At 38.1% G+C, this 27,265-nt stretch overlaps 1 protein-coding gene across 1 annotated transcript; it reads left to right on the top strand.

The window, feature by feature from the left end:
• Positions 1-499: 499 nt before the first annotated feature.
• On the top strand, positions 500-22,920 carry vkorc1l1.L (vitamin K epoxide reductase complex subunit 1 like 1 L homeolog). Its single transcript, XM_018246930.2, has 3 exons — positions 500-759; positions 16,568-16,677; positions 21,635-22,920. Exons 1-3 carry the CDS (start codon positions 569-571, stop codon positions 21,859-21,861), a joined length of 528 nt encoding a protein of 175 aa, XP_018102419.1. The 5' UTR covers positions 500-568; the 3' UTR covers positions 21,862-22,920.
• Positions 22,921-27,265: the final 4,345 nt, after the last annotated feature.

The following is a 27,265-nucleotide window of genomic DNA, read 5'->3' as shown; positions in this document are numbered from 1 at the left end:
TACTTTTTATTTCTCGTCTTTCTAATCAGACCCTCTCATTTTTCATATTCCAGTCTCTTATTTAAATCAGCACATGGTTGCTAAGATAACTTGGGCCCTAGCAACCAAATGACAAACTGGAAAACTGCTGAATAAATGAACAGATACTGCTTTCAAGAGCAGTTATACTCGCAATTGACAATTTCGGATTTATTTATATTAGAAAGTACAAAGTAAATTAATGTTGGTGCCCTTTAACAGTTGATCTATAAACCACTGATACATTAAAAAAAACTTCTTTAGAGTAAGAAAATCTCATTAAAGGTGACTTCCCGCCCCCCAGTGTAGCATAAACCTGCTGCTGGTCTGTCACAAAGCAACGTCCACTGCCAACTCAACCCAAGACCTTTAACTTTAAGGAGCCACACCCGGTCAAACGCGTCACAAGCTTCACCGTGATTGGTTCAGATTTCCGGGGGCTCGTCCGCCTTATCCTCCGCCCATTTCTTGCTCTCTACGTCACTAATGCAGGCGGTGCGCGCGCTGTGATTGTCTTGCTCGCGCGCGAGGTGAGAAGGCCGGGGTTAAGATGGCGGCGCCCGTGATGAGAGTGTCTGTTCCGCGGTGGGAGAGCGGGGCCCGATATGCAGTGTGTGTCTTAGGGATTGTGCTGTCTATCTACGCTTTCCACGTGGAGAGGGAAAAGGAGAGGGACCCTGGCTACAAGGCCATATGCGATTTCAACGAGTGGGTTCACTGCTCCACCGTTTTGTCGTCCAGGTATTGGGAACTCAGGTTTTCTTGGGCACCGCCTGTACAGTATAAACTTTACACCGGCTTTGAGTCAATGGGAAAATGTGTGAGGGGCTATACATGTGTGAAGGGTGTCATGTGTCTGTCAGTGAGCTTCTGTGTTTTGAACCCAAGCTGACTTCAATGCCATTCCCTGCGCACTAGCCAGCAGCACTAAGGGCTACGTGTAGGACAGCACAGCGAGACTCATAGGGCGTACCATCAAGTCATGGTGCTGGCATCTTCCATGTAAGTGTGGGAGGGAAGACTCGGTACAATACTTTTGCTGGTCATTATGCAGGTAACTGGCATATACTTCTACTGCTATTACAGGACATGGGAGGCTTGTGATTATAAAGGAAGCTGGGAAATGGGCTTGTTGCTGCTTTAATTAATGGAAGTGGATGTTATGCCATTCCTGTACCATTCATTTCAGAGGGGTCAGTATGTATTATCTGGGGATACCCCAGTGCATAGGGAGGAAGTCTCTGCCTCTTGCTCAGTGACTTTAGAGGTGTGACATATAATCTTGCTGCTGCACTACATGGGAAGGAACTGCTACCATCAGAGATTAGAGGGAACCTGCCCCAACCCGCTGGAGATGTCCTGCAGGCGTACAGTGTAAAATGTCTCCTCGGCTCTACCAGTAAATACTGGGGTAACTGTAAAATACTGTCAGTGCATGTGAGGCAGTGTCTGTGCTCAATCTCTGGCCATGGTTGCAGAGGTAATGATTACAGACATGATTACAGAGGTAACACTATTTCATTTGCTATAAATGCCATATAGATCTTTTATCGGCCATTGATGTTTCTCAAGGGTGTAGGTATATGGTAGGTTTGTTGTTTTAAAGGGGTGGTTTTCCTTTAAGTTAACTTTTTAGTATGTTATAGAATGGCCAATTCTAAGCAACTTTTCAGTTGGACTGCATTATTTATTTTATATAGTTTTTTTTTAATGATTTGTCATCCGACACTCTTTCCAGCCCCATCTGGAATATGGGCTACATATTTATTGTTATTGCTTTTTATTACTCATTGTACTATTCAGGCCCTCTCCTATTCATATTTCAGTCACTTATTCAAATCAGTGCATGGTTGCTATAGTAAGTTGGACCCTAGCAACTCGATTGCTGAGACTATAAACAGGAGAGCTGCTGAATAACTCAAAAACCACAAATAATAAAAAGTGAAAACCAATTGCAAATTGTCTCAGAATATCATGCTGATAAAGGGTATGGAGGGTCCCGAAACGTTGCCCTTTTGATATGTGTTTTTTGGGCTAAATAAATCACTTTTTGCATCACTACAACTGACCATTGATTGGATGTCAACTTGCGGGAATTTGAGCTTTCCTTTCCTGTTACTTAATATCACTCTCTACATCATACTAAAAGTTAATTTAAAGGTGAACAACCCCTTTAAGGGCACTTACTGGGTTTGCTGGTATACCCAGGGCTGATATTAAAAGCACAGAATTTGGTAGTGTTTCATTCTAAGTAATGAGTCTCTCATTCAGGCTCTCTGTTTTCCAGTTCTCTTGTGGCGTGCCATCCCACTTCACTATTACAGCCCTGATTTAAGTGTGTGTTTTGGGAGTGTATTGATTCTTATTGTCCCTGCTGCCAGCCTTTCAGTGCATTGGAGCACAGTGCATTTTAGCTGTGAGACGCTTGGCAAGCGCCAGATGAAAGATACACAGGGCAGTCTAATGTCATAATCTTCATTCCAGATGATTCACCACTGCACTGTCTCATACAGCAGAACAGCATTTAGAGTCGAGTGCTTGGTGACTGGCTCGTATTGTGGCACAACCCCCCCCCCACCACATTTGTTAAAGAAGCAGGGACAAGATTCCTACTGTATGTGCTGCAACTAATGTAATCAGTGGTGAACTAATTAAAACTTTGTCTTCGTACTGCATGCAGCAGAGTTCTCTATACAGATGCCCATGAGATAAACTTGAATGTCTGCCATGAATTAGCTCTGTAAAATAATTTTGGCCTACTTCAAAGTGGAATAGGTTTTTTTTTTGTTAGGTTAAGATAATGGAAATGAAGATCTCTTGCATGTTACATGTTGTTTCTCTTTGTTCTTGCATAGGAAATTATGTTCAATCCTTTTAAAACCCATAACTTACATTTCTGCTTGAATTTGAGCTCTTAATATGGCAAATTAGCAGAATTCTTGACATGTAACACGACTGATTAATGAAGAATTATGGTTGCTATTTATGTGAGCTCTTTGGGCAAGTCTCATGTGGATCTACTTTCCAGTTAATAGCATCTGACACCAGAGGCCATTTCCAGTTTTTAGAAATTATTCATGTATTATTTGCCTTAAAGAGGCAATCAGGAAACACTATGGGCCTGATTTATGATTGCTTGATCTCTGAGCTAAAGTGTCCAGTCATAGAAAGGGTGTGTGAGTTTCTGCACCTATTTGTGCTTTCTATAATTGATTACTTCAACTTTTTGTCAAAGGGAATTAAAGGGGCATATTTATCAAAATGTGAGTGTAGCGCTTAAATAAGAACTCACCCACGTTCTGTTCATTCCTATGGGATTTTTTTAGAACGTTATTTATCAAATGGTGAGTTCTAACGTTCACCCATTGATTAATACAAGTCTAAATACCACAGAGAAATAAATAGAAGGTGGGTGAGTATTTATTAAGCTGTAAACTTGCATTTTGATAAATGTGCCCCAAGAGCAATAAATAGTTTGTTTTTCGCCACTAGTGGGTTTTGGAAAAAAAATAAAAAGCTCTGCACCAAAAACCTGCCAAGCATTTAATTTTTTTTTTTCAAATCTGTTTGTTAGCAAGCCATAGTCATTGATAATAGCACAAAAAACACAAGTAAGTGCAGAAACGAAAATACATTTTCTCTACTCAACTGCTTGAGCCAGAGGCACAGCAGGTGTTCTATGGGCAAAATATTGAGGAATTGTAATTGTTTTGAGATACCGATAAAACTGTTTATTCAGAATCTACTTTTCTTTCTTATTCAGCCTCCAGAATTTATTCTTTGTAGTTTTTGTAAATCTCAGCCCAAGTTCTGGAGTTGGACTAGGAAGTTTGTTTTGCTTTACTGTATTTCCATGTTTAAGACAAGAGCATCTCTTAATTCTCAGGCTTAGATATTTGAATGGTTTACACAAGGAATGGCAGACTTACACCTTTTCAACTCTTTGTTAGACAACTTTCCCTTGTATTTTCACAGTTGGGTGAAGTGGCACTTGTAATTTACATTTTTTGAATATAAAGCTGTTTTAAAATTGGGCGACTGCTGCCAATTTAGAGTTAGCAGACTTTTGGCTGATGTATAGGCCCAATAAGGCAGACTGCTGAACATATAAAGTGATGAACTACTGCCTAGTTCAATTAAGTAAAGATCTGCTGGTGTGTTAACCGTACCTATTTCCAAGGAATGTGTGTTTTTTTTTTTAATTATTAAATTACTTATACTTTTTCTGTTTATTTCTTGCAGTTGTTTGGAAATGTTGTCTTTGTATTTTTCAGTAACCCATTTCATATAGTAAACTTTTAGTAAGTTTCATCCTCATGTCTCATTGTTTGAGCAAAGTCTGAGCTCAAAGGTGTGAGGGAACGTGGCACCTGTAAACAGGCAGCTGTAGGGTTTATCAGTTGTGTAGGCTTTCTGGGTGTGAGTCGTAAGATTTGGGCCATACATAACGTTTCTATATCAGCAGACCTAAGTTGCAATTATATCATATGATCCCTCTTTTAATATAATAGTACCCACAATTCTTTTGGTTGTTATATGCCTTAGTAAGGGCTCTTTCCATATAACTGTATCCATTCTCTACTAAAAATGTACATATTGCATAAAACCAGTACAATTGGTTTTCCACCAATATGGGTTTATTCTTGCATAGTTACAGTACTGTTTTATTACAGAGAAAAATAACATTTTAAAAAAAATTCTTAAAATGTACAGTATGGTAGATGACGTCACATAATTTGAAGCTTTATGTATATCTGGCTTCCAGATATGAGATCAGCGTGACTTTGCAAGTCTGCCTAGTGCTGCCTTCCACAACTTACATCTGTCAAACTTTGTCAGCCTTTCTCCTCCATCTATACAAAATGAATAGTATGGTTATGTGCTATCTGGGAGTGAGTAGCATGCTTAGGTCCATTGGCACTAGGCAATTATTCTAAAACAAAAATGCATGTTTACTCGTTTCAGGCATTTATTTGTGCAAATTCACCTAAATCATTAAAAAGAGTGTTAAATAAATTTATGTTTTACAGTGTCTCATCTTTGTCTCCATACCTCATGTAAGCCACACCCTCCTGACGCATTTCACACCATTGGGAGCTTCATCAGAGGTGGTGCGAAACACGTCAGGAGGGTGTGGTTTACATTAGCTATGGAGACAAAGATGAGACACTGCCATGTGTTATGTAAGAAATGAATTTATTTAACACTATTTTGTAATGTATTTGGTGAATTTGCACAAATAAATGCCTGAAGTGAGTAAAAATGCATTTTTGTTTTGGAATTATTTCTCCTCTATCTGCAGCAGTTTGAAAGGGAGTGGAAGTGGAACAAAGATCCGGGTTGCTGTTTAAGAAGAAATTAAAATGCAAAAAGTCCTTCCATAACTAAAAGAACAAGCCTTCCAGAGTTTTGTTAGTTCTGCCACAGGCAGGACATTTCAAAACCCTTATATAATTAAGATTGCTGAATTGCTTCATCTCCAGAAAAAAAAATCTAATTTTAGATTGTTTGTTCTGCCAGAAATATGTCCAATATAGATACACCCAAATTGCATACATATTTGTGAATATGATGACAGTTGCATAATATGCTACTATATATATATATATATATATATGTCTTAATTCAAGTCTATTATGTTCATAGTTCATGTGTTAATAATCTGTTGGTAATCCCACGCACACGCGCGTGTGTATATATAAATAGACTTCTAAGGTTGACCACAGAAGAAAGGTGTATATAGAACCATTAAGCAGCCTGCTTAGTCAACTTCTTCCATTGATTTACGTATTTCAATCATTTCTTTTTATAGAAAATAATTAAGAACTGCCTTTCAATTAAATCACCAGTGGTCTAAAGGTTTTCACTTAAAACCATAGAACTGGTTGCAGTCTTTCTATCATATTGAATAGTCGCTATCATACCATACTCCAATGATTATTGTCTGATAAAAGAAAAAGCAATAGTTCCTATTCTTTAAGGACTTCTTGCTGTTTGTGCCCTATAGAATTTTTGGCACCTAGCCCATTGGTATCCAGAATTCCTTGGAGGAGCTACTCTTTCAAGTAAATCTTGGAAAGGTTTCCTGGGCCAGAGTCCATTACAAGACTTTGGAATCCTGCAATTGGAAGTTTATCGGACAAGCCTGTGAAAGTAAAACTTTTACTACATAGGTTGCTTGTACAGGACGGTTTTTTTTTTGTTTTTTTTAAGGGTGGAGCCCAATTATGCCCTCAATAATGTATTATTTATTTTACAGCTTTAACTTGAAATGGTAAGGGGACTTATCTCCAAATGGGTGAGATGGACTCAAAACATTAACTCTATTATATAGTGAATAAAGTATCCCCTCTTGTAAAATATAAGAATATTATAAGTTACCGAGGAGTTTCATGACCATATAAAAACACGAGGCCGAAGGCCAAGTGTTTTTATACAAGTCATGGAACTCCGAGGTAACTTCTAATATCCTCATATTTTGCAACTGGGGGTACTTTATTTATTATAATACACAAGTTTCAGTGAGTCATGTGACAGAAATGACATCAGAACTCACCGTTTATAACTGATGACATCAGAACTCACCGTTTATAAGGATATAATTTACGAGATATTCATGGCTTTTGTGTATTATATTATTATACTCACAAAATCACAAGATTTGCATTACCACATCTCCAGAGTGTGCTAATGTACCAAATATGTTTAGTTGAATGGGGATTCCTGACTTGTAAACGGCAAAAACTCACTGTAGTACAACACTGAATATATTACTTTGTTACTTTGGACTGCCAGAAATGGCCCTAAAAATAAGTTGACCCCAGAAAAGCCATACATTTTCACCAAATGTGGAAGCACGTATGAAATTTATTTAAAGCTTTTACCTTACAGCTTCTTCACATGTGAAATACAGGGTTTTTCTGAACAGTTTGGTGTCCAATATCCAAAGGATTACAAACTTATGTGACATGTAGACCTTCCAGAAGAAAAAAAGTATCTGAATTTTCATTGTGACTTTTTGCTACAAAACAAGCACCCTCTAGTTGTGTGGCATGTAGAGCTCCTACAAAAGATGTTTTTGGTGAGTGAAGTGAAAAATTTAAGTTGGTTAAATGTCTTTCTATTTCAAACTGGAAATCTGAACTTTCTGAAAATCCGCTCACAGCTTGCACATTACATCATCACAAACTTTATGGGTACCAATATATTCAGACTATTGAACTGCAAATATAAACTGAAGTTAGCATTTTACCTCACGTGCCTTTAGTTAAACATCAATGGTGGTCAAAATCCCAGTTCCAATTGAATTCAACACACCTCTGTTATTATAATCAGTTTCCTTGATACCGTGGGCTGATGCTCCTGTTTTTTATAAAAATTGTGTTCCTGCATATATCTATAGCAACACCACAGAGCAATCTTAACTTCTTCCTTCTTCTCTTAGGACTCAGTCCAGGGACTTAAGCAGTAGAAGCAGAAAATGATCATGACACTTGCCACAAGGGGAATGCTGTTTTTTTTTTTTGTAAACACTCAGGTTTTTATCAAAATGCTAATTTATATTGCTGGCTTCTGAACAGCGAACACAAGTGATGACTGCACTAGTTTTGAATTGTCCACCCTGGAGCATGCAGCTAAAATTGACAGCTTAGGTGCCCCTAGCAATGGAGAAGTTCTAACCTCCATTTCGCATCCTAGTTGACAGGTCATGCGTATAGTCGATTAGGATTTGAGATGGAGGTTATCCCTTATTTATTGCTTTTACGATATGCTTAGTGAGTTATTTTGTCTGCATGTATTTGTGCTATAAATGTTTTTCCCCTTCTCTATTGCTGGCCAGCAAACCTCTTTTTCTGCCCATTTTTTCCCCTCTGCAGACTAAGCAATAATACCCAGCATTATAAAAATCACCATTTTTTATTTTGCACAGCCTATCTATTTACCCAGTTTTTATTTTTACACTGAACTGTTCCTTTAAGTAACGTACAAAATACTGTTTATGAGAACTCCTGATCTCAGAGCAAGCAGTCTGAGTGTAGGGTGGCTGCCTGAAAAGAGGTAGTCGAAGTACCCTGTTTTTTTTATATGGAGTTGGAACAGTGCTTAGTGTGAAAAGTTAGCAAAAATATTTTTCTTCTGTTTTTGTAATGATTTCTTTTTGTTCTGGAAATAAATTTACCTTCCAACAACTGCCAGCTGCTGATCTATGATGAATGCAGGAAGAACAACAATTGCTAGGGGCACATAAGCTGCCAATTTTAGCTGCATGCTCCAGGGTGGACAATTCAATACTAGTGCAGTCATCAATGTTCAGAGCAGGCCATAAGCCAGACATAGATATTAGCATATTAGCATTTCTCAGTTCTGGCACTTACCTTGTATAATACAGTGACAACCACTATAAATTCCTTCTATTTGTGTCTGTAAGGTCCCCCCTCCCACTTGTAGTTGTAGCAGCTTGATATTTAATGTAACTGTACTTTGTATTTATTTGTATTTTATTATTTTGACCTATGTTTGTTGAAATAAATTATTATTCTGCTGTACAGTGCTGCATGCATAAGTAGTGTTATATCAAACAAATATACATACATATTAAGCCTTCAATGTGTGTTTAAAAGTCTAAAGGAAAACACCCAAAAGCAGGAATTATGTGGTTATTATAGTTGAAACTAATTTTATTTGATTTGGTATTTGTTTCTTGGGCCAGTTCTAATTGAATTTTTATATGAAGAAAATGGAAACAAGCTAACCACATCTTAATAAACAAGATTTCTGCCCATTTACATTCCCAGTCTACAATTGCTTTGTTTCTACGAACATCTGCCTCACGCTTCTATTTTCTTTCTTATTTCATTGGATTCCCCTTTGATTTGGTCTCACCCAGTAATTAACGGATCTGCACTTTTATTTATGTGGTATAACAGAGTACATTAAGTTATTTGCTAGCTGCAGTGAGTTTTTATATAAATGCAGACTTTTAGTATGAAAAAAATAGTATTGGAGTGTATGACCTGTAATCATGTCAAAATAGGCACTCTTTATCGAATAGGAAACAATTTTTAACAAAAATCACCACTGACCGTCAAAACAGCATATGGAGTTAAGGGGGGTTGTTTGAGAACTTTTAGTGTAATATTCTGACACAGTTAGCAATTGGTTTTCATTTTTTATTATTTGTGGTTTTTGACTTATTTTGTTTTTTTATTCAGCAGCTCTTCACTTTGCAAATTAACCAATCTGGTAACTAGGGTCCAAATAACCCAGCAACCATGCATTGATTTGAATAAGAGATTGGAATATGAATGGGAGAGGCCTGAATAGAAGGATCAGTAATAAAAAAAAAAAAATAACCATAACAATACATTTGTAGCCTTACAGAGCATTTGTTTTTTTAGAAGGGGATAAGGACGCCCATTTGAAAGCTGCAAAGAATCAGACGAAAAAGACAAATAACTATAAATCTATAAAAAATAAATAATGAAAACCAATTGAAAAGTTGCTTAGAATGGGCCTTTCTATAACATAATAAAAGTTACCTTAAAGGTGAACCACCCCTTTAAAGGAATTCTCATCATATGTTTGATGCCAGTTTCCCACCCTGCTACCTCCTAAACTGTGTAATGATCTCTCCAAGATATAGGGTGTTTTTTTTTTTTGTCTGCATTACTTTTTGTGGCATTTTTAACAGGTTTTCTCTATCCAATCTTCCTGGCTCATAAGATGCATAATAGCCAGAACGCTACTTCCTGCTTTGCAGCTCTCTTGGTTTTCTTGGTTTTCATTGATTAGTCACAATCACATGCTCGGTGTGCTTTGAGCTGCGGTTGAGCAGCTAAGCTTTAGAGGTCATCTCAACTCATCAAGCAGAAGGTGGGTTTGCCTGTCAAGCTGATGCTACATGGCTGATTATTAATTCTGATGCTAATTGTGCAGGCTTCTGAGCTGCCATGTACAAAAATCTGAATAATTTATTAATCAGTCTCATATTGGGACATTTCATATTCTATATATAGAGTATATGGTGAGTCAGTCACTAAGGTCAGTAACTGACAGCAGCAGAGAACATGTGCAGTGGAAAGCAAAGATGGGGAGCTACTATTTTAAGAGGCAGAGCTCTATCTTACTGCAAAAGGGCTGTGGTTGCCTTGGGCTGGTACAGAAGCCAAAAATATAATCTACAATATGTCTACCCTACTTCTTTGGTTAAGCTTCAGTTCAGTCTTCCTGTAATGTGAACAATAGGTTTAAGGTACAATCTTCGGTTACAGAGGTCTCTATAATCTTCGGTTACAGAGGTCTCCATAATCTTATAAAGATATCTATAAAATCTAGTCCAGTAAACAGCAGAAAGTACAGGAGAGTTGAGGTGTAAGGTCCATTCATTTAGTGAGATGTTTGTTACACATGCTACTTTACATGGTAAATAAAGATCGCTGTTCTAAACATTGCCCCCCCCACACTATTTTGCATACCCCATGCTTTGAGGATAGGCTCAAATCTGCTCTGTTCCATACTACTGTGGAGTTCACTGATTTTTCTACAAATGCCTGGGAAACCTTCAAAACATCAAATAAATTTATTTTTTTTGCCCTACACATGTGCCCACTGTATAGTTAAGTTGCCATGAGTTAGGAAATGTAGGGGGGAAGGAGGGGAGCCCCAAAATTTTTTTCGATCTTTTTAAGCCTATCACCCATAATATAGAAAAAACGCCAGCGTTTTTTTGGGACTAAGACAGAATTTGAACTTTTTTTGAAGCAATCCCTATCTACTCTATTGCGCTTCGCCTGGTCTGAGGTGGCGAAGGAAGTCTAGCGTAAAAGGTAGAGTTCAATACAATGTGCGCGTTAGTGAATTTGCGTAGTTACGTCCGTTGCGCAGATTCGTCTGGCGTAAGGGTGCGAAGTAACACTAGCGAATTTACGCCAGCGTTAGTTATTGAATTTGCGAAGTAATGAAAATGACCAACGCTAGCGAATTGACGCTAGCGTTAGGCGCTTCGGCGCATAGTGAATTTGCCCCTAGAGCGGGATCCCTAGAAGCGTTGAGGAACGCGCCTTATAGGAAAGCCAAAGACACCCCTGAACTGCCACCCATATTATCGACCCTGCAGAAAATATGGGCGCTTACTACTAGAACTACTGCTAAATCTAACCCCAACACTTGCCAAATGCACCAATTTCACAAATTTTATGCAAATTCCAGACTTTCACTACTGGCCCAAAGTGGGAATCTGCCATTTGAAAGATCTACTAGTGGAAGGTACTTTTCCCACCCTGGCTCAGCTAAGAACTCGCTTAAATCAGTGTACAATTATTCCGATACCTCCAATTACACCAAGCATTTCTCTCCCAGTTTGGCTCCCTAACACCCAACACAGCGACTTCATCCTATGAAAATATATTATGGGACCCGGACCCAAGCAAACTAATCTCCGTAGTATACAAGTCCCTGAGACCTAGCCTGGGGAAACCCTTTGATAGGGCAAGGAGCAAATGGGCTGCGGATATACCCCATTTAAGTGATGAGATGTGGGCAGAGGCAACTGATGGGCTATATGATTAGCTAATCTCCACCAAAGACAGGATGGTGCTGTACAGAATAATTGACAGGACTTACATTACTCCGTTAAGGCTAAAAATAATGGGTAGGAATCCCACCGCATCGTGCCCCAAATGTAAATCTCCAGACTCTCTGTTCTTCCACTCCAATGGTGCATAAGTACTGGGCAGTAGTGATGGGCGAATTTATTCGCCAGGCGCGAATTCGCGGCGAATTTGCGCATTTCGCCGCCAGCGAATAAATTCGCGGAAATTCGCGGCAAAAATTCGCTGGCGTCAAATTTTTTTTTCCCGAAAAGACGGACGCCGGCGCCGGAAAAACGGACGCCGGCGTCAAAAACAGGCGCCGTTTCGCGAATTTTTCGCCGTTTCGCGAATTTCGCACGAAATTCGTGAATTTTTCGGCAAAGCGAAACGGCGCAAATTCGCCCATCATTACTGGGCAGAAGTAGCAAAATACATTAACGAACAAGTCCTACTACCTGGCATTCTTGCCCCGGAGGTGTATTTGCTGTGAGTAATTGAGGTCCCATTGAATAAGACTAGAACTCTACTAAAAACACTTTACTTCTATGCCAAAAAACACTTGGCAATGAAATGGATGAGTCCCCTTCCTCCACAGCTACAAAAATGGGTTTGACTAGTAAACAGTATGCTACCCGTTATTAACCTAACCGATCTGGCCAGACGTTGCCCCCGAAAGTTTGAGAAGGTCTGGGACCCCTGGCTGGAAGTTAATCCAGGGATAGCTTCCTCAGAATACAAAGGTACTCAATTCACTTAATTTACTTACAAACATCATTAATTTCCCCCTACGGTTTCTCCCATTGACTTCTGGTGTATTTCCTATTATATATTCCTGAGTGTAAAACTTATTGTTACCCGACAAACATTCATTCTCATTTGTATGGTCATAGCAATGCAAGTTTATGTATGTGCTGTTGTTTTAAAAAAAAATGTTAAATAAAAACCTTTATAAAAAAAAAAAAAAAAAATATGCAGACTTTTCATGATTGTAATGGTTTGTGACAGTTCCCTTAGCCTAGCCTCCTGCTGATCTTTTTGACTACTTTGCTGAGCTGGCTGACTACTGTTACTTTGTATCAGCAGCCACGGAACAGAACAGCTACTATGGCATTTTAAGAGGCAGAGATCTATCTTACTGCAAAAGGTCTGTGGTTGCCTTGGGCTGGTATAGATGTGAACAATAGGTTTAAGGTACAATCTTCGGTTACACAGGTCTCCATAATCTTATAAAGATATCTAGAAAATCTAGTCCAGTAAACGGCAGAAAGTACAGGAGAGTAGAGTTGTAAGGTCCCCTCATTTAGTGATATGTTTGTTACACATGCTACTTTACATGGTAAATAAAGATCGCTGTTCTAAACGTTGTCCCCCCCCAACACTATTTTGCATACCCCATGCTTTGAGGATAGACTCAAATCTGCTTTGTTCCATACTACTGTGGAGTTCACTGATTTTTAGGCAGGCAAGCACTGCATAGCAAATTAAAGGGGAACTCCTCAAAAAGCTTAAATTGTGTTTTGTGAAGTAAACATAATTTCAAGCAACTTTGCAATATATATCAATTAAAAATATGAAGACTTCCACTCATGGCACTACATGACACTATGGCGGGATCCCTAGAAGCGTTGAGGAACGCGCCTTATAGGAAAGCCAAAGACACCCCTGAACTGCCACCCATATTATCGACCCTGCAGGAAATATGGGCGCTTACTACTAGAACTACTGCTAAATCAAACCCCAACCCTTGCCAAATGCACCAATTTCACAAATTTTATGCAAATGCCAGACTTTCACTACTGGCCCAAAGAAAGATCTGCTAGTGGAAGGTACTTTTCCCACCCTGGCTCGGCTAAGAACGTGCTTAAATCAACCCAGTATACAATTATTCTGATACCTCCAATTACGCCATGCGTTTCTCTCCCAGTTTGGCTCCCTAACACAGGTACCTCATCCTAAGTTTATGTATGTGCTGTTGTGTTAAAAAAATGTTAAATAAAAACCTTTATTATTTTTATATTACACACACACACACACACTCTCACTCTCACTCTTTTAATGGTTTCTGACAGATCCTAATCCTAGTCTCCTGCTGATCTTTCTGACTACTTTGCAGAGCTGGCTGACTACTGTTACTTTGTATCTGTACTTAGCCTGCATCCTCCAAACCCCACAATTCCCTGCACATGTGGTTTCAATGAGGAAATCTTTCTGACTACTTTGCTGAGCTGGCTGACTACTGTTACTTTGTATGAGCAGCCATCTGCTACTAAAAACACTTTACTTCTATGCCAAAAAACATGTGGCAATGAAATGAGCCCCCTTCCTCCACAGCTACAACAATGGGTTTGACTAGTAAACAGGATGCTATTTGTTATTAAACTAACCTATCTGGCCAGACGTTGCCCTTTGGCTGGAAGTTAATCCAGGGATAGCTTCCTACGAATACAAAGGTACTCAATTTACCTAATTTACTTCCAAACATCATTAATTTCCCCCTAAGGTTTCTCCCATTGACTTCTGGTGTATGTCCTACTGCAGAGCTGTCACATAAAAATGTAAATTACTAAAAAAAAAATAAAAAAAACATAAATACATTTTTTTTAAGCCAGTTGCAGATTGGCTTAAAAATATCCCTATCTACATCATACTAACCGTTAATATAAAGGTGGAGTCCTGCTCTAGTTTTGTGAATGTAGTACAGGGATGGGATCCATTATCCATAACCCCCTTATCCAGAAAGAGAATTACGGAAAGGCTATCTCTCATAGACTCCATTTTATCCAAATTTTTAATAATGATTTCCTTTCTCTCTCTGATAGCAAAATAGTACCTTGTACTTGAGCCAAACTCTGATATAAGTAGGGATGCACCGAATCCAGGATTCGGTTCGGGATTCGGCCTTTTTCAGCAGGATTCAGATTCGGCCGAATCCTTCTGGCCGAACCGAATCCTAATTTGCATATGCAAATTAGGGGCGGGGATGGAAATTGCGTGACTTTTTGTAAGAAAACAAGGAAGTAAAAAATGTTTTCCCTTTCCCACCCCTAATTGCATATGCAAATTAGGATTCGGTTTGGTATTCGGCCGAATCCTTCGTGAAGGATTCGGGGGTTCGGCCGAATACAAAAAAGTGGATTCGGTGCATCCCTAGATATAAGTAATCTTTATTAGAAGCAAAACCAGCCTTTTGGGTTTATTTAATGTTTACATGATTTTCTAGTAGATTTAAGGTATGAAGATCCACATTACGGAAAAATCCATTATTCTGAAAAACCCAGATCCCGATCATTTTGGAAAACCGGTCCCATATCTCTAGTAGTATTCTTTGCTGTTAAATTGTTGTTCCATGGGACACTTATGAATTCGTGGAGTATAGTTTGCTTATAACATTCTGGCAAAACAGTTTAGGACAATTTTTAGTTGGTTTTAAGTTTTTTGCTGCTGTTAATTGCACTTGGTTTCTTTATTAGTCAGATTCAAAAAGCTGATAAAAAATATATTTTGATGGAATGTGGTCTAAAGATACGAATACAAATAACATATTTATGAATTAGTCTTTAGAAGATGTAGTTTAATGATGTAGATGTAGTTTATTTTTGTACATTCTACTCCATTTCAACGTCCTTATCAGGTAATGGTACTTGTAGAGCAGCATTGATTTAATCAGAGTAAATCATCTAGTTCGTTAAAAGTATGTTCTGGTCAGAAACTTATTTTGTGGGTGTACGGTTTATAAAGGGAATGTCAACCCAAAAATGTATTTATTTTTGTTTTCCTAATAAAAGAAAACATAATTCTAATCAACTTAGCACTATAGTTTCATTACAAATTTTCCATGTTTTTTAAGTTATTTGTATATGTATTGCTATTGAAAGCGGTGTTTGTCTGTTCCTGTCTACTCTCTGCCCTGGTGGCACAGACTATTAATACAATGTAAGAGAAGGCAGCTGATTAACTGACCTGTCTGCTGGGGAACCAATACTTTTGCAACACTGTTTAAATAGTAACAACTAGGATTTATGCAAATACTGCTTGTTTTACAAGCACTGAATTTTTTTAATAAACATATATTGGAAAGTTGCTTAAAATTATGTTTTAATATGACAAATATTTATTTGGGGGGGGTTGACCTGCCCTTTAAGGGATTATGTGGTACAGGGATGCGATCTGGGACATTTTGCATAAGAGGTCTTTCCTTAATTTGGATCACTGTCTGCTAAAAATCATTTACATTTTGGATAAGAGGTCTTTCCTTAATTTGGGTCAGTCTACTAAAAATCATTTAAAGTAAAAAAAAAAAAAAAAACCCAATAGGATTGTTTGCCTCCAATAAGGATTAGTTGTATCTTAGTACAAGCTACTCTTTTGTTATTACAGAAAAAAATTAAATTCCTCTTTAAAAATGTGAATTATGTAATTAAAATTGAGTTTTTGGGAGATGGCCTTCTCTTAGTTAGGAGCTTTCTTGATAACGGGTTTCCAGCTAACAGATCCCATACCTGTACCAGGCATTCCTTATATTAGACTATAGTTGTGAAATGTTATGTATCGCAGATTTGGTCGTCAGATTGATCAAACCAACAGATTAGTATGTGTTGTGCCAAACCTCTTTAAAGTTGTGTAGATGATCAGAACCTAATTTTGAAAGTTTGAATGTGGGCTTAAATTATTTTCTAAGAAAGGATTTTTTTTAATTCCACTCCAGTATTTATCTAATATATTTGCTTTTGTGGTATGTCCTAAATTTAAATTACATGTATTGCTATGGAATTACTAGACTATTGCATCTTTCTGCACTTAAAAAACTGTATAGATCTTTTGCCAGCTTTTAATGTCTGTGTCTGTAATCATCCCATATTGTTGGCTTACCTTTACTCTGACTAATTCATATGATCTGCCACAGGCATAGATCATATAAGATTGCCTGCTAACTACTAGTTTTTTTTTTTCCTTTGCAGATGGGGTCGGGGATTTGGAATGTTGGGTTCCATCTTTGGAAAAGACAGTTTAATAAATCAGCCAAACAGTGTCTTTGGACTTGTTTTTTATTTACTACAGATGGTTCTTGGTAAGTACTTTACAAGATTACTTTTAACTTTTAGATGCCATAAGATTTAAAAAAAAAAAAAAAAAAAAGACTGGAAAATCAACTAAAGGAACTCCAGTCTAGCCAGATCATATTTAATCTGTTCTGTAATCTGCCCAAATGTGTGCATGATCAAGTTTCTGAATTAGAGATATGGCTGTAAATGTCTAAAATAAGGACATTAAATAACATTTTATATGCTTGGAAACGCATCTGATTTTTATAGCCCTATATCTCCTTAGAATGCCAATACTACAGTTTTTAGTGTTTATCGGGTTGATGAATACGAAACCAACAGTGATTGAAAAAATATGTAAACTTTAGTATACAAGGCCACAACACATGGTAAATACTAAATTATGCACCAACACTATATGTTTTTGTAGACATCCCAGGCTATAACTTGTCTTAAAGTGATACTGACCCTAAAAATTTTCTTTACAAAATATTAATCTACATTAAAAGTTGTCTATGGGTCATGTTGATCGTTTTTCGCTGATAGTTCTGATATCATATCTCCGTAATTGCTTCTTGAAGTTCCTAAACCTGACTTTTGCCAACCTGAGTGTCTCTTCTCAGACTGTCCGTTAGGGTAAGGCCAGACGAGGAGATTCGGGGAGATTTTGTCGCCTGGCGACTTATCGCCACGTCTTTGCCTCTCAGTGAGGCAACTTTGGGTGACTATTGAAAACGCATTGCCGCGTGTGCATTAGCGCAGGCGATTTTGCACTGTAGCCTATGGGGAAAAGACGCTGAGGCAGTGCGCAAAAGACGTGGCGATAAGTCGCCAGGCGACAAAATCTCCCCGAATCTCCTCGTCTGGCCTTACCCTTAGAGTTTCTAACAAACTATTGCTGCAAATTGCTACAAATATGGCAGCCCCCTCATACAGGAACAAGAAAGGTAACATATCTTTCTGCTCCCCTTGTCTTTTACTAAACATCTACACATTGCCACTGACAAATAATACATACTCCAATCCATACATATCAATACCACTGTAAAATCTAATGAACAAAAGCAGGTGCCAATCCCTACTGAGGCCATGTGGTTGAGCAGTACTTCATTCATACGTCACAAAAAAATCTTACTATCTCATTAGACACTTCTCCAAATTACCACCACGCACACTGTGATAAACCATATATATAATTTGAAATATTACCAAGTAAACAACCATCATGACTGTAAGCAGTGTTTGGATATAACCGAGTCATTTCTATGGGTACTTTTAATGTGTTTCATAACCCTCCTAGTTTTGAGCTACGTACTAAACACTTTGGGGCCTATTTATCATGCTGCGTAAAACATTGGAATTGACAAATATATCTGTGACGGTTCTCATTCATCCAGGTCATTGTATATCTATAGTAATAAGTCAATTAACTGGACTTGCTGTTTTTTCTATTTTCTTGAAGACGTTTCACTAGTCCATACCTCCCAACATCTTGCCCATTTTATGGCCAAACTCTGGAAAGTTGGAACACATTTCATTGCCAATAGATGCAATAGTGGAAGCTAGAATGCTATATTTATTCTGTAGAATGTTTTACCATACCTGAGTAAAAAGCTCTAGAAGCTCTCTGTTTGTTTAGGATAGAAGCTGCAGTATTAGCTTGGTGTGACATCACTTCCTGCCTGAGTCTCTCCCGGCTCACTTATAGCTCTGGGCTCAGATTACAGCAGAGAAGGGAGGGAGGGAGAGGAGCATAGTGAGCATGTTCAGGCCCAGGGCAAGGAGGTTTAAGCTGAAGGCAGGAGGTCTGATACAGAAGCCCATATGTACACAATAGAAGGAAAGACATGCAGTGTTTCTTTTGATAGAGGACTCAGAGCAGCACTACTTTGAGGGTTTACAGTTATATTTCTGATAAGGCTTACTTAGTTTTTACCTTCTCCTTTAAAGGGCAATTCAATTTCAAGTAACATTGTGCATGCAGTGCAGTGAAGAGTTTCCCCAAGAGACCCGCTTATCTTAAATAGTTACCATTGTATCTTTGCTAATCTTAAATTGTTACAAATGTGCCTCTTATTATGGGCTCACTGTTTAAAGCAGACCAGGACTTATTAAAGATGTGTTTTTTAAAGATCTTCAAGTTTCTAGGTGTTATCCACATATCTGAACCAATGACTTTGTGTCTTTCCTTTGAAAGTACCCAGAGCCTCCCCCCCCCCACTTTCTCCATGTACAGGTTTGCCACAATGGGTGAAAATGGTGCTCCCATGGCACAGCCATGTTTCTGCCTGCAGAATTTGTCCTTGAAATAGTTGTTTGCCCCTCATAGCTCCAATCATGCTAATACAATCAATACCTTCCCTCCAGGAGGTCTCTGACCCCATTCTGGTTTTACTAAACAGATTATGCTGATTGGAGTAAGATTTCAGGGTATATAACCACAAATATTTTTGTACAGAACATTCTGAATTGAGAAAGCCAGTCGGATGACTAGCAAAATTTCTTTAAGGAATAAGAAAATACAGCAAGTCTAGTTGATTTGACTTATTACTATAGACATTGGAGACAAATGTCGCTGGTGATGTTGCCCATAGCAACCAATCAGATCTTTGTTTTCTAACTTGTGGTTGAATTGAAATCTATGGGCAACATCACTGATGTTTCTTTTCAGTGTTTAACAGTGTTGATAAATAGGCCCCTTTGTGTTTTGGTGTTGTGTAAAAGATATCCCTAACCAGTCTGGTTTCAATTAGTATTAGCACATAATTATAAAAATCAAACATTTTGCAGCGCTGTAAAATACATGGGCGTATATAGTGAACTTTCATGATTGCTTTCAAAAACAACCAATACAAGAGGTAGCTATGTATAATGGCAGAACATTTATTATCAACATGAACTGTTTACGACTTCAGAAGCATAACCATAAACGTAATAACTTGGTATTATTTTTAATTCCTAAGTTCATTAGGACATGTTTGAATGAATCTTATTTTCTGGAAGTTTTTGGGGCTATTCTAAAATATAACAATGTAAATACATTTGTTAGATTTAGTCAGCAATAGCAACCAATCTGCAGGAAGCATATACAGACTGGGCATTTGCACTTTTTTCCCTTTGAAGTTCCATGAAAGGTACATGGAGTACAGCAGAGTTTGTGTACTTTCCACACTGATCCATGGATCATGTTTAGGCTTATTACATAAAAGTTGAATAAATGTAATCTGTTTTTTTTTTACCAAATATTGCCTGCAATTGTTTGCTCTTAAAAGGTACTCCGAATAGATTGATCATCAAAGGTATTTATTTGATAAACACTTTTTGATATACACTTAATGTTTTTCACAAAAATGGACAGTTCTCACACTAGAAAAATAAAGGTCTAGAAAGTTTTTAATGCTTGTTTTAAGACTTTTAATGCTTGTTCAGGGGGGTAGACCAATTAGGTTGCAGATGTAGCCTATGTATGGTTTACGGTATATACAACAGAATATTGCACATCCAGGCACCTGCTTAATCGCACATCAAAAATACAACTAAACCTTGCCCAGTCTGCAACAAAATCTTTGTATCATGTTTTGGTATAACTTGTATTTTTAGCAAACATTTAAATGACTTAGATGCAAGGTAAAATAACAGGATTTTCAGTCTTTGAGCTTATATCATATACTGTATGGGATTTTCTCCATGGTTAGAAAAACTCACTGTGTACTTGATGCAGATTTCAGCCGATAGACTTTCAAATGTGCAGTTTCAAGGATATAGTTGCATTTTCTCCCCTGCCAGAGCTCGTGGGCGCCATCTTTGGTATTTTCGGATCTTCTTCTTTCTCTTTGGTAATTTAGGGAGCTTTTCTGCGTATGCGCAGTTGCCGCTAATTCCGACTGGCTTCAACTGAGCCTCCGTCAAAAAGCCTAGTGCCAGTGGTCCCTTAGAGAAGAAATCAGAAGATACTGAAGACGGCACTCGTGACCTCCACTGCTCTACTCTGCATGGATAGTAGGTCAGCGGTACAGCCAGGGACACTTTCAAGTAACCGATTATGGGCCAGATTCAGTTTAGTGAGAAAAAAGTCAAACGAGATTCAATTTGAGATGCAATTCAATACAGAAAAACTTCTCATGGTTTATCACGTGAGCTTAAAATTGGTGTGTATGCTTTAGAAAGACTACTATAGTTTATACAAACAAGCTGCTGTCTAGCCACGGGGGTAGCCATTCTAAACTAAAAAAGGAGAAAAGGCACAGGATACACACTGCAGATAGCAGATAAGTTCTGAAGAATCCAATTGTATGTTGCAGAACATAACTGTTATCTACTGTGTATCCTGTGCTTGAATGGCTGCCCCCATGGATACACAGCAGCTTGTTTATATAAAATATAGTTGTGTTGCTGAAGCAAACACATCAGTTTTACCAGTGCAGGGCTACAGTACATTATATTGTCATTTCTTTAAAATAATTAATTTTTTTGGTTTTACTGTTCCTTTAAACACGTAAAATGTACGGTCAAATATAGTTCACATGTTAAATGAATTAATTGGAAACGAATACTTCCATTTATTATATGGAGCCAGTCTTTGTCTATAATGGGTTGTAAACCACCACGATTCTAGATATTTAGCTTTAACTTTTTTTTCAGGTAAGGATAGTATGCCAATTCGTTTTTGATCTCTTTTGTATACTTTCCTTCTTTTCTTCTCTCTTCACTGTTACATGCATGCCCCTCTGACTCCTTCATCTTTTCACACCATGTCCCTTTTAGCTGCTTATAAAACTGACTAAAGGATTTTGCCCTGACTCTTTTCGCATTAAAAGTTACAGGGGAGAAATCAGATTATATTATATGTAAGAAGCTACACCTGCTGCGACCACATTCTCCTATAAATTTGAACCAGTTGACGTTTTTGTTCCTGCTGTTAAATTCCTGTTACAGATTGGCAATGCCAGAGTGCCTAGTGAACTCTCCTCTGCTTTCTTCCAGGTATGACTGTGAGCGCTGTAGCAGCTCTAGTACTTATGACATCATCCATTGTGTCAGTAGTGGGGTCCGTGTACCTGGCATACATCCTGTACTTTGTGCTAAAGGACTTCTGTGTTATCTGTGTCATCACTTACTTGCTGAACTTTATACTCCTTATCATCAACTACAAACGACTAGTTTACTTGAATGAAGCCTGGAAAAGGCAACTGCAGGATAAACAAGAATAAGATGCCTATTGAACTGAATAACTTCTGGAAGACACTGCTTCCTTAACTTTATTTTGCAGTCCATTTTTATTGGTTTGGGACAGTTTTCAGGACAAAGAACAATCTTAATTTTTTTTTTTAATTCTGTTTGACTGAAGGGGCCCTGGAAGTTTGTGTATATTTGCTACGGCACCTTTCACTTTAATTGGACGGGTGCAGGAGTGATGGTAATTTAAATTGACAAGCTTTAATCATTCTTACAAATGTGCTCTTTTTGAAAGACACATTACTAATCTTGCCAACTTTTGCTGGCAAATGCTCCCTCCTATTTCAACTCTCCTTGTTATGTATGTTTGTGTGTCACAACCTTTAATGGGCCTATTTTTGTGGTTGGGGGGACTCTTCATCCTGTGAATCACTTATATTATCATATTGAAATACTAATCCAAACCCTGTTTTTCTGGCACTTCACTGGCTTCATAGAAAACAAAGGTTGCAAACAATATATAATACATTCCCATTCAAGTAAGGTAAGCATTGCATTGTCCTTTATGGCTTGTATTCGCTCACCTTGGTGGTAAATTGGTGGTGGCGATGATGGAGGTAAGATGCTTGAATAATAAATGAAAGCTAATCCTTAAAATTAAAATATCCATGCTTTAGACTGCAGCAGGTTCTAACTGCTCTTTTGGATTTGGTCTTTTCTTATTCCTTTAGTCAACTTCAGTTTTTCGGTAAATTAATCCTATCCAGCAGCCATCTTTCTGCCCCCAAGTTCTACTTGCGAACCACTGTTATGTTGAAAGTAATGTTTTAGGGCATTGATTAGAAGAAACAGTTTTGTGATTTTATCAAAACCAAATTGCTTGTTCCATTTGTACAAATTTGTATATATCAGTTTTTTCTTTTTACATTTTGTTTTGCTAGTTGTCTGATTTGTTAATTACTTGGAAAGTTATCCTAAAACATGGGAGTTGCAACGGTTTGGTAAATAGAAGCTTTCACTACTTGAAAGTATAAACCTCTATTTGCAGATACTCGTATATTGATTTGGAGTGGCCAATGAATCTTCATTTTTAATTTTCCGCTTGGATTTTTTAATGTGTATTTACATTTTTCTATATTCCGCAATGAATGTAGTACTTGCTGAGTCGGAAGTTTTAGCATTCCATAGGTTCTCTGGCAGGCCGTCCCCAAGCTACTTTATTACTCTCAAATGCCTCCTATTGTGCCAATAATCCCTTACAAGAAGAGTAGTGCAGTATGTGGAAACTGCTTGGTGAGGAGTATATGTAACCGGTCAAATACGGCATGGTACTTACCATAGCAAGAAAAACTCCCTTGGCTATCTCACATCCTGCATTGACAGTAGTGATGTGTGAGTCGACACAAAGTTGACACGCACCCAACTCTAACCTGCCCCATCACTGTCTGCACCTGATCCTAACCTGGTGCGCCTACTTATTTATAGAGCATGCCTGCCCCACTCTGACTCCACTGTCGGGGCGGGGCACACAGGCAAAAATCACACTGCAGGCAGAAGCCAGTAAAGTATGGTCGGCGGACAGAGAAAGCCCAACCTGCCTGTGACCTGGCAATCTTGTATGGAAGCTAGCCCAAAACCGCCCGACCTGTGGGTTTCGGGCTGGCCCACACATTGCTAATAGACAGGTATGGGATCCTTTATCTGGAAACCCGTTATCCAGACAGTTCCGAATTATGGAAAGCCCTTCTCCCATAGGCTCCATTTTATCTTAATAATTAAAACCTTTCTCTGTAATAATAAAACAGTACCATGTACTTGATCCAAAGTTAGATATGATTAATCCTTATTGGAAGCAAAACAGCATATTAGGTTTATTTAATAAATTGTTTACATGATTTTCTAGTAGACTTAAGGTATGAGAATCCAAATTACAGAAAGCTCAGTTATCCAGAAACCCCCAGGTCCCGAGCATTCTGGATAATAGGTCCCATACCTGTATTTGCAAATCTCTTCCAGCATAGATTTTTTTTCTGCAGCAAGCACAAATGCAGGTAAATGTGTTTTGTGAAAACACATGCAGAAAATTAGCATGTAATTCTAGCACTTGCAAGTCCAATTTTACACATGAAGATCTGTCAGCTTGACTCTACTGAGAAGACCAGACACAATCTATGGGAAACTGACATTCAAGATAACCAAAAGATATATATAGTCAATGTTCATATGTATTGGAAAGGCAACCACCAATATGCTTTCCCATGGTCTTGGCAAAAAAAATTCGGGGGGAATATTTACCCTGACCGATCTCCATGTGTGGCATTACTCTTAGACACTGGCATGGCATTAAATTGATACGATTGCATTGCATAGATTTTCTTGAATTCTAGTGAGCTTGTTGTAGAGACTGTAACCTTGCCTTGCTCCGTTATTTCATGTGAAAAATCACTAAATTTGATCTTAATGATGGGAATAAAAATCCTAGCTGGGCAAGTGTGAGTGCTGCAGTTTTGCTCATAAACATAATATGATAGTTTAAAAAAAGGACACACCAGTGAAGTTTAAACTTTTGCTTAGATAATTTTGTCCTAAATGAACAAAAGTATTTTTGGGAAACCTTTATAGAAATCACTTAACATTGTTCCATGACTCGTTTTATTTTGTTGAAAGTATTTCTTTTAAAGCAAAGATGTCATGTATGGAAATATTTTGTGTCTGTTCTAATCCAATTTCTAACCAAATTTTTCTAACTTTTTTTTTTTTTTTTGCCAATCATCGTTATGTTATAGTTTTTTTTATCTCTCTTATGATTACATGCTGTCTAAAACCATATTTTGGGACATATTGTTCTTTAAAGTGTTCTCCTCCTCTGAATCTCCCTATTCAGAAAGGGTTTAATCACAAATGTTTACCTTTAGACGTAAACCCAGAATAGCAAAATTGTAACCGGTATAAAGGAGGCCTTACAAGGGCAGACTGTCCGTGGACAACCAAATTACCTTGCTCCCCTTACCCCAATTCACAAATAGTGTTTGGCCACCATTGTATAAGGGCTCATACAGACGAGCGTTTTTACCTGCGCTCCCCTGTGTTCTGTTTTTCTTGCGTTCAGCCGCAGGGGAGCGCAGGAATAGACGCATTACATTTTTTCCAATGGGGCTGTACTCACACAGGCGCGTGCAGGCGCCGAACGCAGGTTGAGACGCAACACGCTGCATTTTTCCTGCGTTCGGCGCCTACACGCCTGTGTGAGTACAGCCCCATTGGAAAAAATTTAATGCGTCTATTCCTGCGCTCCCCTGCGGCTGAACACAGAAAAACGGAATGCAGGGGAGCGCAGGTAAAAACGCTCGTCTGTAAGAACCCTAATAAGGCATTCTAATTGCTGTTCCAGCAGTAATAGGAGGGTACATAGACATTGTGAAGAGAGTTTACAGAAAGGTACTGATTGTAACAGAGAATGGTTAAAGGAGCAGTTTACCCCTTTCTAAACATGAGCTCAATGAATAAATCTTAAGGTGGCCATACATGATAACATCCTCTTGTTTGGCGAGGTTGCTAAACGAGTAATCTTAACCCGATATGCCCACCAAAGGCAGTGCAATATTAGAAGGAAATGGGCATCAACTAGCTCATGCGGTCCTTGATCGCAGCAAAAATCAAACCCAATTGATATCCGGCTGATTTGTGGCCTGATATCGTTGGGGAGACCCATCGGAAGCCCCCACAAATGGGCAGGTAAGCTGCCGAATCAATCTAAAGAACCGATATGGGCAGCTTTAATCTGTCCGTGTATGGCCACCTTTACTTACATTTTGCATAAAGTTTAAGCCACTTTCAATTTCTAACATCCAACAGGATTTTCTATTTGTGCCATGTTACTGTTTCAGGAGGAGTAGGTAGTTAAACTGGTTGGCAGTCCACAGACAAGTCCTCTCTAAATTAATCATATAGTATTATTTTGGTTATGTTGAGCAAATGTGTATATGGTGTATTTTCTCTCTTTCTCTTCACCGCCCCACTTGGCAGGCAATGGTTTATGTAATAAAAGTCACACAAGTTTGTGCCGGGTCTAGTAATCCAATCAAATGTTTGCTTTCAAACAGGTTTACCGTTCCTATGACCTACTGATTGTTATGGGTTCCAAGACCTGGTGCAAACTTGGCAACTTTTTATAGCTCCATAGTCTCCATAGATGGCTGCAACAAAGTGAGTTTATTCTACTGGTTTAGATTAAATTGAGCTGCTTTGCACTTCCAGTAAAAAGCAATGGCACTGGCTCTCTGCAGAGAACATATACTTGAATTCTAAAATCTTGATTTAAAAAAATAACTATAATAAAGTGGCTTTGTTTGCTGTAGTAGTCAAATAAGCCCACTTTGTTTCTGACTTTTAAGTTTTATTTCTAACTTTCTTAAATCACATAACTGTCATGAAAGTATGGAAACCTTTATCTGGAAACCCTTTATCCAATAAGGTCCTAATTTTGGGGAGACATTTTGCACATTCAATTTTAAGAAAATAAGTCCTAAGAAAATTCCTTTATCTCTGTGATAATCTACATTTTTTTTTAATAGTACCTTGAACTGGATAATTAAGCTGTTTAAATCCATATTGGATTGAGATCCTAGTTCCCTATAATTCTGGATAGTTCATCTTATATTTGTGCTTTGTGTGCATTCCAGCTGTCACCCTTTTGCGCCTTAATGTGCTGTAACTGAAGCATGGCCGATATTTACTTTCCACAAGTAGCTATAATGCTGTAAGGCCAGTGATTGAGTGAGTGATATCTATTGTGGCAGAGTGATGTCTATTGTGTTCTATACAGTGGTAGCTCTAATGCTTATGGTAAAGTTTATGGGGGGGGGGGGACCACTGAGCTAGCAGATATGGTAGGGCAAGATGATAATAGAGACATTTTATGTCCATGTTGCCCACTACAACTTAAATAAAACTCCTATCTCCCACCAACTGCACATTTAAAGCAGAGCAGTCATTGATATTCACATGCAGCCAACCTATAGATGGATGCTTATTATTATATATTTTTTTTTTACATTTTTAAGATAAGATTATCACCATACTTTTTCAAGGACACTAAAACATTTTTCACTACTAACAGACAATTCTACTGACCTGTTTGTCATTGCAGTTTGCTTACGTGTGTAAGTTGTAGCAACTAAAGTCTATTGGTGACTCACAGCAAAGGTTAAAGTTTGCAGCCGGAACTTTTTTTTTTTTAAGCATAAATGGTTATTATGGTTCCCTATCACTTCAAAACATGCCCCTGCCTATAAGGCATGCAGCTGATGAAAGTCCATTACTTTACAGTCTCCTAAAATTGAATGGCATTAAAGAGGATGTTGGTGATATTCCATGACTACCAAATAACTTGTAATACTAATATGCTGGTGGCTTCTTTTTTTTTCCTGAATGCCACGT

Source organism: Xenopus laevis, chromosome 2L (assembly GCF_017654675.1).
Source record: "Xenopus laevis strain J_2021 chromosome 2L, Xenopus_laevis_v10.1, whole genome shotgun sequence".
NCBI classification, from domain to species: domain Eukaryota; kingdom Metazoa; phylum Chordata; class Amphibia; order Anura; family Pipidae; genus Xenopus; species Xenopus laevis.
This window is presented reverse-complemented; position numbering and strand designations above follow the sequence as displayed.

What these genes read in the sequence shown, in the direction of transcription:
- vkorc1l1.L (XM_018246930.2), top strand. Translation starts at nt 569, where the DNA reads ATGGCGGCGCCCGTGATGAGAGTGTCTGTTCCGCGGTGGGAGAGCGGG. An exon ending in TCCACCGTTTTGTCGTCCAG is followed by an intron (nt 760 to 16,567) that starts GTATTGGGAACT and finishes TTTCCTTTGCAG; the next exon opens with ATGGGGTCGGGGATTTGGAA. An exon ending in TTTACTACAGATGGTTCTTG is followed by an intron (nt 16,678 to 21,634) that starts GTAAGTACTTTA and finishes GCTTTCTTCCAG; the next exon opens with GTATGACTGTGAGCGCTGTA.